The following is a 15,994-nucleotide window of genomic DNA, read 5'->3' as shown; positions in this document are numbered from 1 at the left end:
TATAAGACTTTCCCCCCGAATCTCACCCTTTTGATTGGTCCTGTTCATCCTCTCCCTTACCCCGATTGGTCATTTCTTTGTTTCTATGCGAAACCCGAAACCGATCTGGGTCGGGAGAGTTCCGAGAGGTGTTGACGGAGCCTTTGAAGCTCGTGCTCGTATTTTCCGCCGTTATGGCCCTCTCTCTGACGTTTTGTCCTGAAGCAGAGCGACTTTTGTTCTGAAGGGGGTTAAATGGCCACAGAAACGTCTGGCGTCTGCCAGACGTTTTTGTGGCCATTTAACCCCCTTTGTTTCCCGTTTTCTGACACTCGTACGCGAGCACCTGGACAAAGCTCCTCTCTTGGTTGACATCCCCTCGGTCGTTCGTCATCGAGTCACGTTTGTTTTAGGATAAGTTTTAAGAAAGTCTCCTTCGTGTCTGGTCTGCATCACCAACACGTGTTCCTGACCCGAGTTGACTCTCGAAATATCCGACTTTGGAACTTTATAATTATTCACCACTTCTACGCGTTTTTGCGACCCTTACATTTACAAATTTTACAAACTTATTTCTACTAACTATTTGATAATAATTAATAACATCAAAAGTTTTTAAAGTAAAATCTCGTAAAAGATAGCGCCACGCACAGTTTTAACTTTTTTGCCGGAAAAGTTAGGCAACTCGTCGCTTAAGTTTTTTGGTAGCATCCCCCGCTAAAATTGCTAACTGTGAAGAGTAGCAGAAGAGAATTGAATGGGGATATGTGATAGGTCACGATTACTTCTAATCGATAATATAACAATATTGATCCAGTTTCTCTTGTTTCTGGTGCATAAATTTTTGTATCTGGCAATTGAATACACGATAAAACGTTTCAATCGTGCTGAATAAGAAAGGGGTCCACAAAAATTTCAGAGCAGAATTCGAGAAGAACAAATTAGACAAAAGAATTAAAAATAGCTTTAATTTATAATTTATTTTAAAAACAAAATAGTTGTAACGCTTTGGTTTGGTTTGGTTTGATACGGCAATTTAACATACGGGTACTTTCTGTGGAAAACTGGTTCTTATTTAGGTGAGAAAAACCGGGTGACTCCGCAAAGCCAACCCGTTAGTGTGAACGAACTACCATTGTTTGATGGTTTTAATATTTTAATGTGTTTTTACCTCAGCAAACGAGTGATACGAAAAAACAATTTGATTACGAGAACTTTTAAATTAGAAATTAAACCACTGATATGAAATCTTAATTGATATACAATGAAATGTGAAATGATTTGTGCACCTTAAAGTTCAACGATATTCATATAAATACACTTGCAACTTATGTACACAGTACACAGATGTGTTGAACACTTACTATTTTAACAGAAGATTAACACCAATCATACGACAGGAGGTCTTTGACTTCGTATTGCAAACATTTCGTGTCTGACACGAGTGGAAAGAACCTCTCCACAACATAGACCTACATATTGAATATAGTATGTCATAGTGGACATATCGATCATATTATGTAATCATGTATTTTACATGTATGTGAGGCAGAAAGATAGATGGAGACCATGCCATATCTCGAGTGAGGTCGGACTTAATGATGATTTTACTGGCCATTAGCATTTAAAATATTCTATAAAATTCATCTACACCGTCAAAATCGAGCGTTTTGTCATTTTACAATAATTAATAATATAAAATGTTTTTATAATAAAAACTCGTAACAGATTGCGCCACACGCAATTTTTTTTAAAATTCTTGTCACAGTTAATGAAAAATGGCGGCAAAGTTCATTAAAAGGAAGTGGCGAGCTCTGGTAATTTTCCTGGGGTTACATAAATGCATATACTGTATTATTATCTGGTTATTAAGTATTAACGATAAAATCAGTTTTAATTATATACTTTAATGTAAAACATCAAAAAATAACAATAAAGAAAACACTGGCACATCCAAGAAAGAGTAATCAAAGTATTGAATCCTTGAACAATCTGAAAGATTCAAAGCTAGTCTATGAAAGACTTATTTAATAGTTTTATATTTAAACAAGTTATTAAAAATTTATTATTTTATAAACTCCCTTCTTGGGATGTGTTAAAACAAACACGTTACTTATAATCTTCAATTCTTTTAAACTGTATGACATTCTAAATTGTGACAACACATAACTATTTTAAAATTTAACAATTGTGTAAATATGTATTATAGAATTTAATTCATAGTCAGGCATTTCCAAAGCTGTAAACCGCACTTTGTCTTACATCAAAAACACCAATTCGTATGTATAAGTGCTCACAAGTGAAACACGAATGGACAATTATTTGAAACAGGTGACAATAAAAGGCATTCAATTGGGATGAACTTTATTATTTTCTCCACGATTTCGAGCCACGTGATTTGTTACCAATGTATCAGTTGTGTTACTTGCCATACATGTATTACGTAGAGATTGACTAGCCAGCAGTTTATATTGCGATAGAACACAAATCAGCATATATCCCTGTAAAACGTCATGAAATTCGTTATTTATTTCTTCATAGATCATTGGCATCTTTCATAAATTATCGAATTGTAAATACTTACCACGGAAAGAAACACGAATAGTACAATTATAGCAACAATTGTCAACGCCACTTCGAACTGTAAATTATAAATAAGCTTTTATAAATTGACAGATAATACTGTTTTGATGGTTTCATTTGAATGATTTCTCATACACGGGTGATCATTTGGATCATTTTTTGTCTCAGCCACTTATCAGTCGTTTAACACCAGATTAATGCCGTAATAATAAGGCGTCAAAGGCTTAATAATACTTATTTATTCTTAATTGTATTTAAATACAGCGCTTTAATTTTGATTTTAAGTATGCTTCAAGGCTAAAAGTGTTATTAATTCTACCAGTGAGACTAGTCGAGACACATCACGCGCTGTAATAAACAATAGTTTGTTAAAGCGCGTGATGATGTCAAGTGCACTAAAATATTTCCCGAAAAGAGAAAAATCGATCCGTTGTGGGCGAAAATATTCGAAATTTCGGTTGCAGGTAAAGAGATTTTCGTATTTTCGTGGGCGATTTATGGTTTAAACCCACAAAAAAATGGTATGAATGAATGAATAGAAAGATCGATTATTTTTCGTTCAAATAAACTCATCACTAATAAAATTTATATACTTACTCCAATCTTTAAAAGTAAATATACCATGAAAATCAGGAAGGCAAATGAATACAACAATTCCATAAACACGAAACACATCCAAGGCAAGAAAAGGCGGCGTTTATTCTATATAAATAATAATAATAATATTTTTACTCATTATACAAAAAAGTGCAGATAAAAGAAATTAAATTGTCATGTTTAATGTACATTACTGTGTTTCATACAATGCTTGTGTACAAAACACAGTAGTTTCTAGTTAATTGGGGCGGCCATTTATGTTGATCTAGCCTTAAAGATAAAAAAACTAAAATCGAGTTTGCGGTGCCATGTTTTTTAATGGGGGAGTGAATGCTTGTAATATGTGACGTGGAATCATTTCTGGGTACGTCATCAGGCATTCACTAAGTACGAACGCGTGCAGTGATTTTATCTGCAGTACACTAAGGACAATAGTGAGAAATATAAAAAAAAATATAAACTTATAAAGTGAATATTCTACTTGCTTCTTTCACTCCATATAGAAGGATTATACTACATAACAACACAATAATTGCTTCTGTCAAGTGACATATGGACAACGCTCTTGCAGCTGAAAATTTGAAATTAAAATAATAAATTAATGAGTAATTGTGATTATTTATAGAACAGTTAAAGAAACAATGAAAATACTTTCTTACATTTTTCACTAATTCTAAACTCTTCAGCTGACGAAGTCAAAGCTTCTTCGTCGTTCAATAAGTAAATGTGTACACTTACAATCGCCACACACATAACCTATAAAAATAGAAATTAAATCATAATAAAATTTAAAACGACCAATTATTTTTATTTTGACATCTTCTCAATGCTGGCCTGCCATTTTTACTCAAAAAATCACGAGATTTTGGTCCAGATCAAAAGTTCATGTAATATAATTAATAATAAGGCACACCGGTGGCCAATTATTACACTTTTATCCATTGATAAAAGCACTAAACACTTGGTCGCAGGTTCGCGCCCCACCAACCACCTGGCTAGGTGAAGTTTCGGAGTTTATTTGTTTTACAGTGTATATAAATATATATAATAAAATAAATAAATTAAGATGTTTGAAACAGATTTTTGACCTATTTGCCTATAAAGTTGGGCACGTGTCATTTTGCCCTCCTGAGGATTTTTGATTCCTTATAACCTGAATGAGGAATTGCGTGCCTTCTGGATCTTCATTAATAGAATGCGATACTCATTAATTAAAATATTAAATGTTAGTTTGACGTGAGTACACGTAAACAGACTGGCTATATTTTATAATGATGTGTACACACAATAATTGATGCGATATTTGTTTTTAGGCGGCCTTGAAAACCATTCCCTATAATCACCGTTATTTTGAATGTTCGATTTAGGAACAACTCGATTTATGACGAAAATTTCTAAGCTGGAGATTACCACACTTAGAGTAATGTAACATTGTACTTATCACTTCAACTAGTTTTAACTCAAATTCATTTTTGACTAGCAGTAAATTCTAGTTTTAACTAGACAAAACGGGTTTTTAACAAAGACATTCAGTATAAACTAGTTTCAACTAGTTAAAACGCGTTCTAACTAAAAACGAGTTCTGACTGTAACATAAATATTTATATTTAGATAACTTTTAAACCCAGAGTTATCTGTGATACTATAAAAATATTCTCTGTAGTATTTGTCAGTTGAACAAAATTACTAAACACTGGTAGCTGATCGTGGGTTCGCACCTCACCAATGTTCTGTGGAGTTTTCCGAATTTACTTCAAGTGTCTAGTTTTCTTTGGCGCCTGTAGATTATGAAAAGGAGCATCGTCCATTAGGCAAGAAGCTTCAAATTCTATGATTCAACGTCGGTACTTCCAGAAGGTAACTCTAGTTGCACTGGGGGCAAACTTAGCCTTGAAAACAAAAAATGAGATTTTGGCCAACATACCACGAAGTTGCATAGGTCAATGGACAAATATCGTTTATATTTGCAGAATAAGCTAGAAGTCACGAATTTTCTGTTGTTTGGGGCCCTATTGGAGTTAGGAAAAGAGCAACCGAGACGAAAAGGTAGGAGACGTGCTCCAAGTACCCCGGCATGTTTCCCATTTAAATGGGAGCAAGTTTTCCACTGACGGTCCTCCAGAATGGCACCCCCCTGGCAGGTTGCACTCGTGTTGCATTGCCTTATTCAATCACTTCTTTCTTTTTAACTATACGAAGTGTCATTAGGTACTGTCTGTTGACAGTTAAAATTAAATTCGTATTGCATAAAACGGAATAAATTAACTTAATGTATAAAGTTTAAAGAAAACACATATAGAAGAACAAAATTAAAATGAATCGGTTCAATTATTACTAGATTAATAAATATAAAATATGAATTAGATGAAGTCAGGTGGTTCATATAATACTAATCACGACACAGAGAAAATTTCTGTAGAAGATAATAAAAAAAACGTACCATATAAAAGACTGCAGTAGCTAAGGATCCATCTTTAGTGTTTTTAAAATAAAAGACAAACGTGTCAATGTATACCATTTTTGAATTAAATCGTAAAATAGTTCCTCGCGAGAGTTCTGTAACTGTGAACTTCAGCGAACAATCACAATGTGGGGGATCAAATTGATGTTCAGTTTATCGATTTTCTAATTGATTATACAGACGTAAGGGGCGCCCATAGCGATGTAAACAAATATTTCGAATTCACTTGTTTATATGCAAATGATGTTTAGATCGAATTTAAATATTTCAACTTCATATTTCCGGTTCACAACTGAACTCAAAAACTTTCATTCTGTATCATAAAATATTAAAAAATTTTTTTAAAATACCTGAGAAATGTTTGCATAATGAAGGATCGTCCAAAAATTATGTAATTCTTAGTTAACATACCCACCCGTAAATTACGTAACGCATATTCTCGACTAACACTCTTAATTGTACTAAGGAATAATACGCAGCATGCGGTACAAAACCCTACATTATTTTATTAATTAGGTGTATAAAGTAGTACGGTTCTCTACGCATCACTTCAGAAACCATCTGTTACCCAATAGTTGTGACCCTAGCGTTACGTAACGTTTGTTAAAGTTTTCTTGAAATATGCCTTATTATTTAATTTTTTAATTCTTAAAATAGATTATTATATAATTTAACTTCTGTTGCTTTTACTTGTTGTTAGCATTGTTGTTTTTCCTTGTAACACTTATCTCTCTCCTCAAAATTATGCGTTATGTCATTTTATAATAATTAAAAGTATGGAAAGTTTTAATAATAAAATTTCATAACAGATGGCGCCATACACAATTTTATTTATTTATCATCATTAATAATATAAAAGTTATTTTTGTGATGTCAACAATTCCTGCTAGCCAATTGTAGTTGCAGAAAATTCCATCGTACGTCGTTGGTGCATCTGATTTCTTGTAGGAATATTTAGTACACTTTAAAAATGGAAAATGTAGAAAATAAAGAGTTTTATTTTAAGATTTTTCAGTAAATTTAATATATAGTATTTCGTGAGACCACGTGGAAGAAATTAGATATGGTAGAAGAAGTAATGAATATAAACGGAGACGTCAAAAAATTAAGGCAGATGTGCCCAATATGGCTCATAATTGTTAGGTTATTTTCATCAATTCCGTTTTCTCCTCGATGTTTTAAAAGAAACATCTGATTTTAGACACAATATGCGGTTCATAAACACTAGAACGTCTGGAATACAAATAAATTTGGGACACCCCTACTCAAACAATTTAACAATTCGAACAAAATTTAAACAGCATTATTAAAAAGAAACAAGCAAATTATTATTTTAAATATATAATAAAAACTCACTTTACATTTATTTTCTATTATCAACTTTAGAATGAATAATATATTCGACAATAAATACAAACACCAAAACATTAATTCACTTAAATAAGCTTCAGCTAAAAAAGCTGTTACAGTACGTTATATTAATAGAAAAATATAAGAATGTCTTTATGCTGTGATGGGCATCCTGATAGGTATTCTAATATACATATATTAATATTTAATTTATAAACATTAATGATAAACTCATGTTCGATTTTATGGTGTAAAAGCATTAAAAATAACATCACTGACACACCCAAGAAAGAGTAATGGTGATAAACCATTGAATCATTTAACACATTTCCTTTCTCCGCTATATTTAAAACATAAAAATTCAGTAATTACTCACATGTCATTTATAAATTTCAAGTACCAAATTGTGATGATACAATACAATTGTATATAAATTCTTTAAAAACAAAATATAAAGTTATTCGAACGTTTGTAAAGGATCTTGAAGCTGATTTGAAGAATATTAATTAATAATACGTAAAAACAGAGTTAAATTTGTAAGAGGAGGGTGTATTGTAACAGAAGAAAACGTTCAATACGTAAAGGCTTCATTAGGCATTTGAAAACGAGACAAATTTGCCACGTTCGGATCCATTTCGTACGCATTGATTGTGCCAGTTGTATAATTACCAGGTGACGATCTATCGGCTAGCAATTGGTATTGTGATGAAACACACATCAGCATGTATATCTGTAATTCGACGTAAAATTGATTATTAATTTCTTCAAGAAGCATTGACACCTTCTTCTATTGTTTGTACTCACCTCAAATATAAATACAGTCAGCACAATCACAGCAATAAGTAATAATACGGCATCGAACTATAAAATAGAAATAATTAAAATAAGCATTTATGAACTGGTAAATAACATTATTTAGATGGTTTCACCCGAATATTCTGTTATTTAACACTAAAATGATGCTGTAATCGCACCGTACGTCACACGTCCAATAAAGGGGGTTGAAGAATTCAGAAAACAGTTTTAAACAACATTAAAACCTGTCCAGAGTGGATAAAACGGAAACCTGCCTAAACGGAAAAAATTGCATTCCAGTTTATGCAGATTTTACTGTATACTTTGACTGTTATTGGACTTTTACTTTATTTGTCCTCGTAGTTACAATGTAAGTGACCTTGAAAACCATTTTCGGGGCCAACAAAAAATCTTCCTAATCTCCATACACCGCTTCCTACATAACTACGTTGACAGAATTATATATTAAGTAGCCTACTTTCGAATTGAAGGGGTTCAATAGACTTTTGACTCATCTGTATAGCGCCTGACAGTATAACAGTGTTTCTCGAAATGGCCCAAAAAAGATAATTAGTTTCCAAATTTTAAATTTTGTAACCTCGCCACATTTTAAGGTTTAAACGAAGGAAAAAAAGACCAATAAATCACTCGAATTATCGATTATTTTCGTTAGAATGAAGCCACCTCTCGATAAAAAATACTTACTCCTGTAGTTAAAATTGTGTAGATCATGAAAATGAAGAATGCAAATAAACACAAACATTCCAGGCACACGCAGCATATCCAAGGTAAAAAATGGCGGCGTTGATTCTGCACAAAAATAAATAAATAAATAAATATTTTTACTCGTTAAGCGAAAAAAATTTGCATTAAATAAAGAGAAGTAAATACAGTGGAACCTCTCACCGACGGCCACGTCTAAACGGTGGCCATCTTTCGGGAATATTTATTTTTAAAATGCATGCAAAATAACCTACAAACCGTGGCCACCTCCGTGTGTTACGGTACCATCGGTGGTCGCTGTTTAAAGGTTTGACTGTACATTTAAATAAAATAAAAAAACGACTTTTACGATGGTTCAAATTTGACGTCATAAAATCAAATAAAAATATAAATCCAACAACGAGTTGCTTAACTTTCCCGGCAACATTTAAAACTACGTGTGTATGGCGCTGTATGTTATGATATTTTATCATTAAAAAACTACTTATATTTTGAGGAAAATACTTGTAGGCTTACAACTTTTCCAGGGCGGACAAATTAACACAAGGTCATACACATAACAACCATCCTATAGTGTCCTCTATTGATTTAATGCTGTTTCGTCGGCCTTTGTTTGTTTGTTTATTTTTTTTACTTTCCCGGCTGTTATATAAAACAGGGATTGTATAACACCCAAAATTTTTGTATTTTTGAACTCAAGACCAGGAAAAGTTGTGATTTTTCCACTGTATGTTGTAAATGGTAGTAGAAGGGAGGAATCTGTGCATCAGATTTGAAGCTTAATAACTCCTGTGCCTTTTGTCGAAAAATTTTGAAATTTTGCAGGGAGGTTTGTATATTAGGGGGATTGGTGCTGTTAAATTTTGGTGGTTAAAGGTCAAAGGGAAGGGGAGATACAAAGAGTTACGTGTATCTCTAGTAGGGTCGGACTTAATGAAGATTTTATTCGTTATTAGCATTTACATTTTTTTTTATGAAACTTTCTAAAACGTTTCTAAATTCTATAAAAATTAGGAAAAATGCAGAAACACTTAAAATTGCAAATGAATGACTTACATTTTTCACTCCACATGCAAGCAAAAGACTGCACAAGAAGACAATTACTGTTTCTGTCAAATGGCATATGAAGATAGTCTTTGCAGCTAAAAATTAAAATTAAATGAAGTAATTATAATTTAGTGTGGTTACTTATTTACTAAAATAACTTTAAAGAGTTAGAATCATTTTTCTTACAATCTTCTCCAATCTTAATCATTTCAGCTGCCGAAATCAAAGCTTCTTCGTCACTCAATATGTAACCGTATAAACTTGTATACGTTAAACACATAAGCTGTAAAGAAAGAAGTTTTATCAAAATAAGATCTAAAATATAATGGAAAATTAATGCTTTATGAGAGTGCCGGACGACAGGCTAATGAGTGGAGTTTTTCGGGTTTTCGTCACGTGTCTAGTACCCAAATACGGGCCAATTTTCTATAAAAATGTTCTCGGGAGGCACCCCTTCTCGGCAGATCATCCCTACATAGCAGAAATACATTAAATTAAAATAATTTTCGAGTTTTAACAATTGATTGTGCTAGCTAGTGGCGGGTACAGCAGAACTGTTAAATTTAATATTGTAATGGGCAATAAACACGCTCTGTACGACTGGTTAGTTTGTTCATGTTTACCTATGAGTCGGAAGAAGACAAAACTCGCATTTTGAGGAGTTTAAGGCTAGTATTATCATTCGAATATTAATTTTATAAGGTTTAAATTGAATTAATAATAAATAAAATCAGTTTCAGCACGAAGATTGTAAACACTCCCTCCCCTCAGCACACGTTTTGCGCCCTTTCAATATGGTTTATACTCGCGCGTGTCTGTAAATCTTTGTTCATAAAATACCTTAATTAATTAATGCATTACACTGTATTTTACTGCATTTAGATATGTACGTACAGAAACGGATTACAATGGGCGTCTACAGCACAGTACATACACATACGATATTAAACTGTATTGCTTATCAGTGGCCTCGAGAATCGTCCGATATTTTGGATGCTCGATTTAGGCAGTAGCGCGTTATCCTATGAGCAAAAACGGCAATTTCTCGTGTCTCCACCATCCGAGGGCTTCAAACCAATCTACTGTAAGAAAATATTTCCCCAAAATGTTCCCTCGGAGAAAAACGTCTGAAGTTAGCACTAGACAGGCTCCCTAATTAAAATTCGCCTGGGCCCCATGAAGCTATAACGCGTCACTGGATTTAGGACCAATTCCACTAGAGACTGAAGTTATTTTTCCAATTTTTGACTCGCCCGTGGGCATTAAGAGAGCCTTTCCACAACACCCATTATGTGTTCGGTTCACAATAAGTGAAACTGAGAGAGTCGGGACTCCATGTATCCGAAATAAATCACTATGAAAAGTTCTACGGGTTCTATGCTCAGATGCGATCCTGGGGCTCTCAGAGTCATGAAACGGAACTTGAGGGATATAACATTGCAAACTTTATTTAAGCTAGATTTTATGCACAAAATTATAACTAAATACTCAAATAATACACCGGAAAAGTTTACAAAACAAAATGGCATTAGTTTATATAATACTATATCAAAACCACGTAACAGAGAGAAATTGTATACAAGGCAATAGATGAAACGTACCATGTAAAAAACAGCACAAGCCATAGATCCATCTTTGGTGTTTTTGAACTTGCAGCATCTTTCCATGTACACCATTTTTGGGTTAAATCGTGAAATAGTTCAGCACGAGAGATGTGTAACTGTAAACTTTAGTAAACAATCATCAAGTGGAACGTGAAATCGATGTTTAGAATATCGAATTTTTAATTACTTTTACAGATGCAAGGGGGCGCCTATATCGATGAAAACAGTTATTTCAAACTGGTTTGTTTAAGTTTATTTACAAGTGACAGTTAGGAAGTTCTGAATTTTTCAATTGGCCTATAATGTATGATCATTGCAGCGTTCAATGCGAAAAGTTTCGATAAATACATCTTAATATTTAATTTACTTTTTATGGCAATGCGTCACGTGAGCGATCTGTCGAGGGTATGCCTCCCGACAAGACCTTTTGTGGGAAAACTCCACGTGACTAGCGAACCCACGACAAATTCGGTGGTTTATCCACTCGACCACTGAGGCGCACGATCCATTTTGGATTTCATAAAATCAATTAGGTGTAGAAAATAAAGTAATGCAATGAAGGTTACCAAACGTTACATGTTGTACTAGACATGTGTTGGAAGGTTGCGAGTTTCTACTTAAAATAAGCTCTTCGTGCCACTTAGAGATCCTTCTTTTTGGACTTTGGCCGAACTTTCTTCTCTTTGCCTCTGTTATGCCTCACACCGGAGGAAGACTCCGGTGTGAGGCAATACCAGACCCAGTTGCAAGTACAATTTCACAATGTCACTGCAATCCATAGAATTAACATTCCATGAAGAATAATACTGAAATTTAAGTAATTAAAAAAATGAAACATTTGCATATGTTATAATAGTAATAATAACTTTTTATTTATATAATATCATAATTATTTTATAAGTGATTTTAAATTACTTTGATAAACACTATAAACACGAACAAATGAGCAAATATAGAAAGATATGAGAACTTCTTCCTGCTCTGGTGTGCATCCTGATACATTTTATTTCTTATTTTCTGGTTTATAATGACGATTTTATATTTATAGTAACGATATATAAGCATATAACACACGAACAGACCTACACGTGTTATCTACTCTTCAACTCAACCGTCTGAAATTCCGAATCGTGATGACACGTACGGGGTGAAGCGAGGGAGTAGCAGCCTATAACAGCCAAAAATGTCATGATGTAGCCTTTCTAACGCATTGTTTCAGCGCTAGAAGGACGGGGTAAAGTTTAGACTAGTTACCGCTCTGCACACTGAAAAAACAGAGGGAAAGCCTCACTCTTGCTGCTCTTTCTCTTGTGCCAACATTTGGGTACATTAATCATCTAGAAAACACTGCAAAATCTTACCGTACTCACCAACACACAGCATAATATAATTGTTTAAAAATAATAAAAATCAACAATTGTATAATTACATATATACTATAAAGCATTAACAAAGCTTTAGACTATTGTATTTCGTAACAAATGTGCTCGCGGGTGAAACATGAATGAAGAATTATTTGGAATACGTGGCAATAAAAAGCATTCAATAGGGATGGACTTTATTATTTTCTCCGTGATTTCGAGTCACGTTTGCCACTCTGTAATCCATTTCGTAGGTATTGACTCTGTTAGCTATTACAAAGGTTTTAGGTGCCAGTCTGTTAGCCAGCAAATGGTATTGTGACAGAACGCATACCAGCATATACACCTGTAAAACGGCAAAATTCATCATTTATTCCTTCGTTAAATCATAGATAAATACAAAGACTATTGAATTTTGTAAATACTCACCACGAACATGAATATAAACAGCACAATCGCCACGATAAGTATTAATATAGCATCGAACTATAAATTTATAAATAATTAAAATAAGTATTTATAAACTGGTAAATGGTGTCGTGCGAAGCACTGGAATGAATTTTTCTACATTTTAACACTAAAATGATGCTGTAATCGCTTCACACGTCATACATATTAAGAGAGTTTTACATTTACCTGGGCGATTTAGCTTTAATTTAAGGTTTAAAAACATACAAAAAAAGGGGTGGTTGAGTGTATCGAATGAACTCATCACTAATGAGAATTATGTACTTACTTTTGAAGTGGAAATTCTATAGGACACGAAAATGACGAAGGAAAACAAGCAGACACTTTCGAGACACGCGCAACACATCCAAGGCAAAAAAAGATGGCGCTTATCCTATACAAAAGATAAACTTTAATTACTCATTAGGCAAGCAATTAGTTTATTTTAATCGTATTTTAATTTAAAAAACCACGTGATTTTCTTCTAGACCGGAAGTTGGTACGTAGTTAATCGTGGTTTTCGTCTGTAAGCTTCCCGTGCCTGGTCTCGATTTTCACGTATCTAACTACGTTATCGAGATTAAGGAAGGACAGGCAGACAACCGGACACTTATAGGAAATTTTAAAATTACCGCCAGGATATGCATTCTGTATAAACTTCATCACAAAACATGCGAACGAATGACTTACATTTTTCACTCCATACGCAAGAATAAAACTGCACAGGAACGCAATCACCGTCACTACCAAATGGAATATGCAAATCGACCTTACAGCTAAAAATTAAAATGAAATTAAAAGTTAATGACTAAGGTTTGATTGTAACTTTACTAAAATAACTTTTAAAAATTGGAAAAATTTCTCACAATCTTCTCCAATCTTAATCCTTTCGGCTGCAGAAATCACAGTTTCTTCGTCAGTCAATACGTAACTGTACACGCTTACATACGTCACACAAATAAACTAAAAAAAAAGTTAAATCAAAATAAAGTCTGAAAAACAACGGAAAATTAAAAATCCTCAAAATGCTGGCTGCAATTTTTTAAATTCTCGATTTTAGTGTCTTGCCCCTGTAAATCATACTTCTAATACAAACCAACTAAATTTTTGAATTGAAATAACGTGACTTCCGGTCCAGTCTTTACGTTCTTGTTTAGTTAATCGGGGCGTAATATCACTAATGCTTTCATTTTTCTCTTAATTTTCATTTATGTTATTCGGTTGTCGAGATTAAGGAAGGACAGACGAACAGACCAAAAACAGAGGATCTATATTTTAGCTATAGAACCCATTGAAAATGTTTCATCCGAAAAACAATGGAGAGAGATTACTGACTAATAAGATTTGTAAATTGACTACTTTATCTGTTGAATCGTAGTTTACTTTACTTTCTTCTCCTCGCCCCTCATTCATCCTCAGCCTGCATCCAGAGTTTTACCCCTGCATCTCAGTCGTACTTCAGTGAACACTAAGAGTTGTCCCCCTTTTATAGTTTTTAATCCTTTATCCGTGTAATGAAGCTCATCATTTTTCACTGTGTTCAAGTGTTCGCTTAAAATTGTCATTCCGCATTCAGCTGTTACCAGAGGGACTTTACCATGTGGGCAAAAACGGAGATTGCCTAGATCCCCCACCAATAGGGAACCCGAACCAATCTTTTATAAACTCATTACTGTGGTAATAATATCGAAATCTAAATTTGGGCCCTCTCTGGGTTTTCCTTCAAGGAGTACATCTATCTATCTGTCCTTCTTTAATCTCGAGAGAAAAGTAAAATAGACAAAAAACCGAGACCAGATATGGAAATCGTAGGAACAGGAGTTTCCGATTAATTGTATAAAAGTTTCCGGTGGAAACCGGAAGTTACGTTTATTTCAATTCGAAAATTTTCTCTTGTATAGACGACCGTGCGGCACGACTGTGTTGTTAACAGGAAAAGTATGATGTACAGGGGCAAGACACTACTAAAATTGAGAGCATTGTGGTGATGTAACAAAAATAGTTGCTCGTTGACTGTATTATCAATAAGAAATTAATTCTTAAATTAAAAATATTGAACCGATTTTTTTCGTTTGAGAAACAATATGACGATATTATTGTGTTATTATGTGTAGATCTACACTTATACAAACACGATTTACTTTCGATCACTCATCGATTGTGGTTAGTCACTCTAATTTGCTACATCTACACACTGGCGAGTTTCAGTCTACTAAAACTAAAACCTGTTAAAATTCCATCCCATTTGTGGCCCAATAGATAAAAATCCCTAAAATTATAGTCGGTCGCTGGTTCGCACCCCACAAACTCGGATTTCTGTACGTGTTGTACCCGTAATAGGAGCCCTCTTACTCATAGAAAGTCCTCACGTGAGGCACTCCTTGGCAGATCGCATTTTTCCGTTAGTACAATACAGGATCGTTGTGTGAACGTACAGTACGTTTCAGTCTATAATACCGAATTAATAAATAATAATAAATAACCGGTATATATATATATACCGTCCCACCGTCCGTCTTCTGTTGTAGATAAATAAATAAATATATATATATACTAGCAGGTAGGCCCGGCGTTGCTCTGACAAAAGTAACGATAGCGAAGATTAAGATTATTACGTTATAGTCAACCTTACCCGTTTTCACAGAATGCAAGAATTAGGTCCTCCCTGTTTCCAGACTAATTACGAAATTTTTAGATAGGTCTAAAAATATGTTCGATTTCCCGCAAAAACGAAAAAACTGCATCTGCGTCTTGCACGTCGCTTTCTCTTTACACTTCCATCAACGATGGAAGTGTTAAGACTTAATCCTGTCCCTCTCCCCCGTGGGGGGGGGAATTTCGAAAAATCCTTTTTAGCGTGAGTTCTCGTGACATCCTGTAACTGTGTACCAAATTTCAACTTTCAACTTCTAACCGTTTGGGCTCTGCGCTGATTATTATTATTATTATCAACTCGTCTCCGATTATACATAAGGATTTATCTACAACAGAAGACGGACAGTGGGAATGTATAGGTCTGTAATTTGAAAATTACAGTCAGTTCCCAT

General features: G+C 33.9%; 1 protein-coding gene across 1 annotated transcript; it reads right to left on the bottom strand.

Annotated features, from left to right (window-relative positions):
• Nucleotides 1–7,541: 7,541 nt before the first annotated feature.
• On the bottom strand, nt 7,542–11,260 carry LOC136969028 (uncharacterized). The gene is made up of 6 exons (XM_067263099.1): nt 11,137–11,260; nt 9,722–9,818; nt 9,545–9,630; nt 8,471–8,575; nt 7,775–7,831; nt 7,542–7,700 (listed from the first exon to the last, which is right to left on the bottom strand). Exons 1-6 carry the CDS (start codon nt 11,209–11,211, stop codon nt 7,542–7,544), a joined length of 579 nt encoding a protein of 192 aa, XP_067119200.1. The 5' UTR covers nt 11,212–11,260.
• Nucleotides 11,261–15,994: the final 4,734 nt, after the last annotated feature.

The sequence above is a fragment of the Centruroides vittatus genome, unplaced genomic scaffold (genome assembly GCF_030686945.1).
Source record: "Centruroides vittatus isolate TY-2023 unplaced genomic scaffold, ASM3068694v2 contig_1695, whole genome shotgun sequence".
NCBI classification, from domain to species: domain Eukaryota; kingdom Metazoa; phylum Arthropoda; class Arachnida; order Scorpiones; family Buthidae; genus Centruroides; species Centruroides vittatus.
This window is presented reverse-complemented; position numbering and strand designations above follow the sequence as displayed.

Coding starts and splice junctions, on each gene's coding strand:
- LOC136969028 (XM_067263099.1), bottom strand. CDS start 11,211: ATGGTGTACATGGAAAGATGCTGCAAGTTCAAAAACACCAAAGATGGA. Junction 9,631..9,721: donor GATTAAGATTGGAGAAGATT/GTAAGAAAAATG, acceptor TTTAATTTTTAG/CTGCAAAGACTATCTTCATA. Junction 7,832..8,470: donor ACACAATTTTAACTACAGGA/GTAAGTATTTTT, acceptor TCTATTTTATAG/TTCGATGCCGTATTATTACT.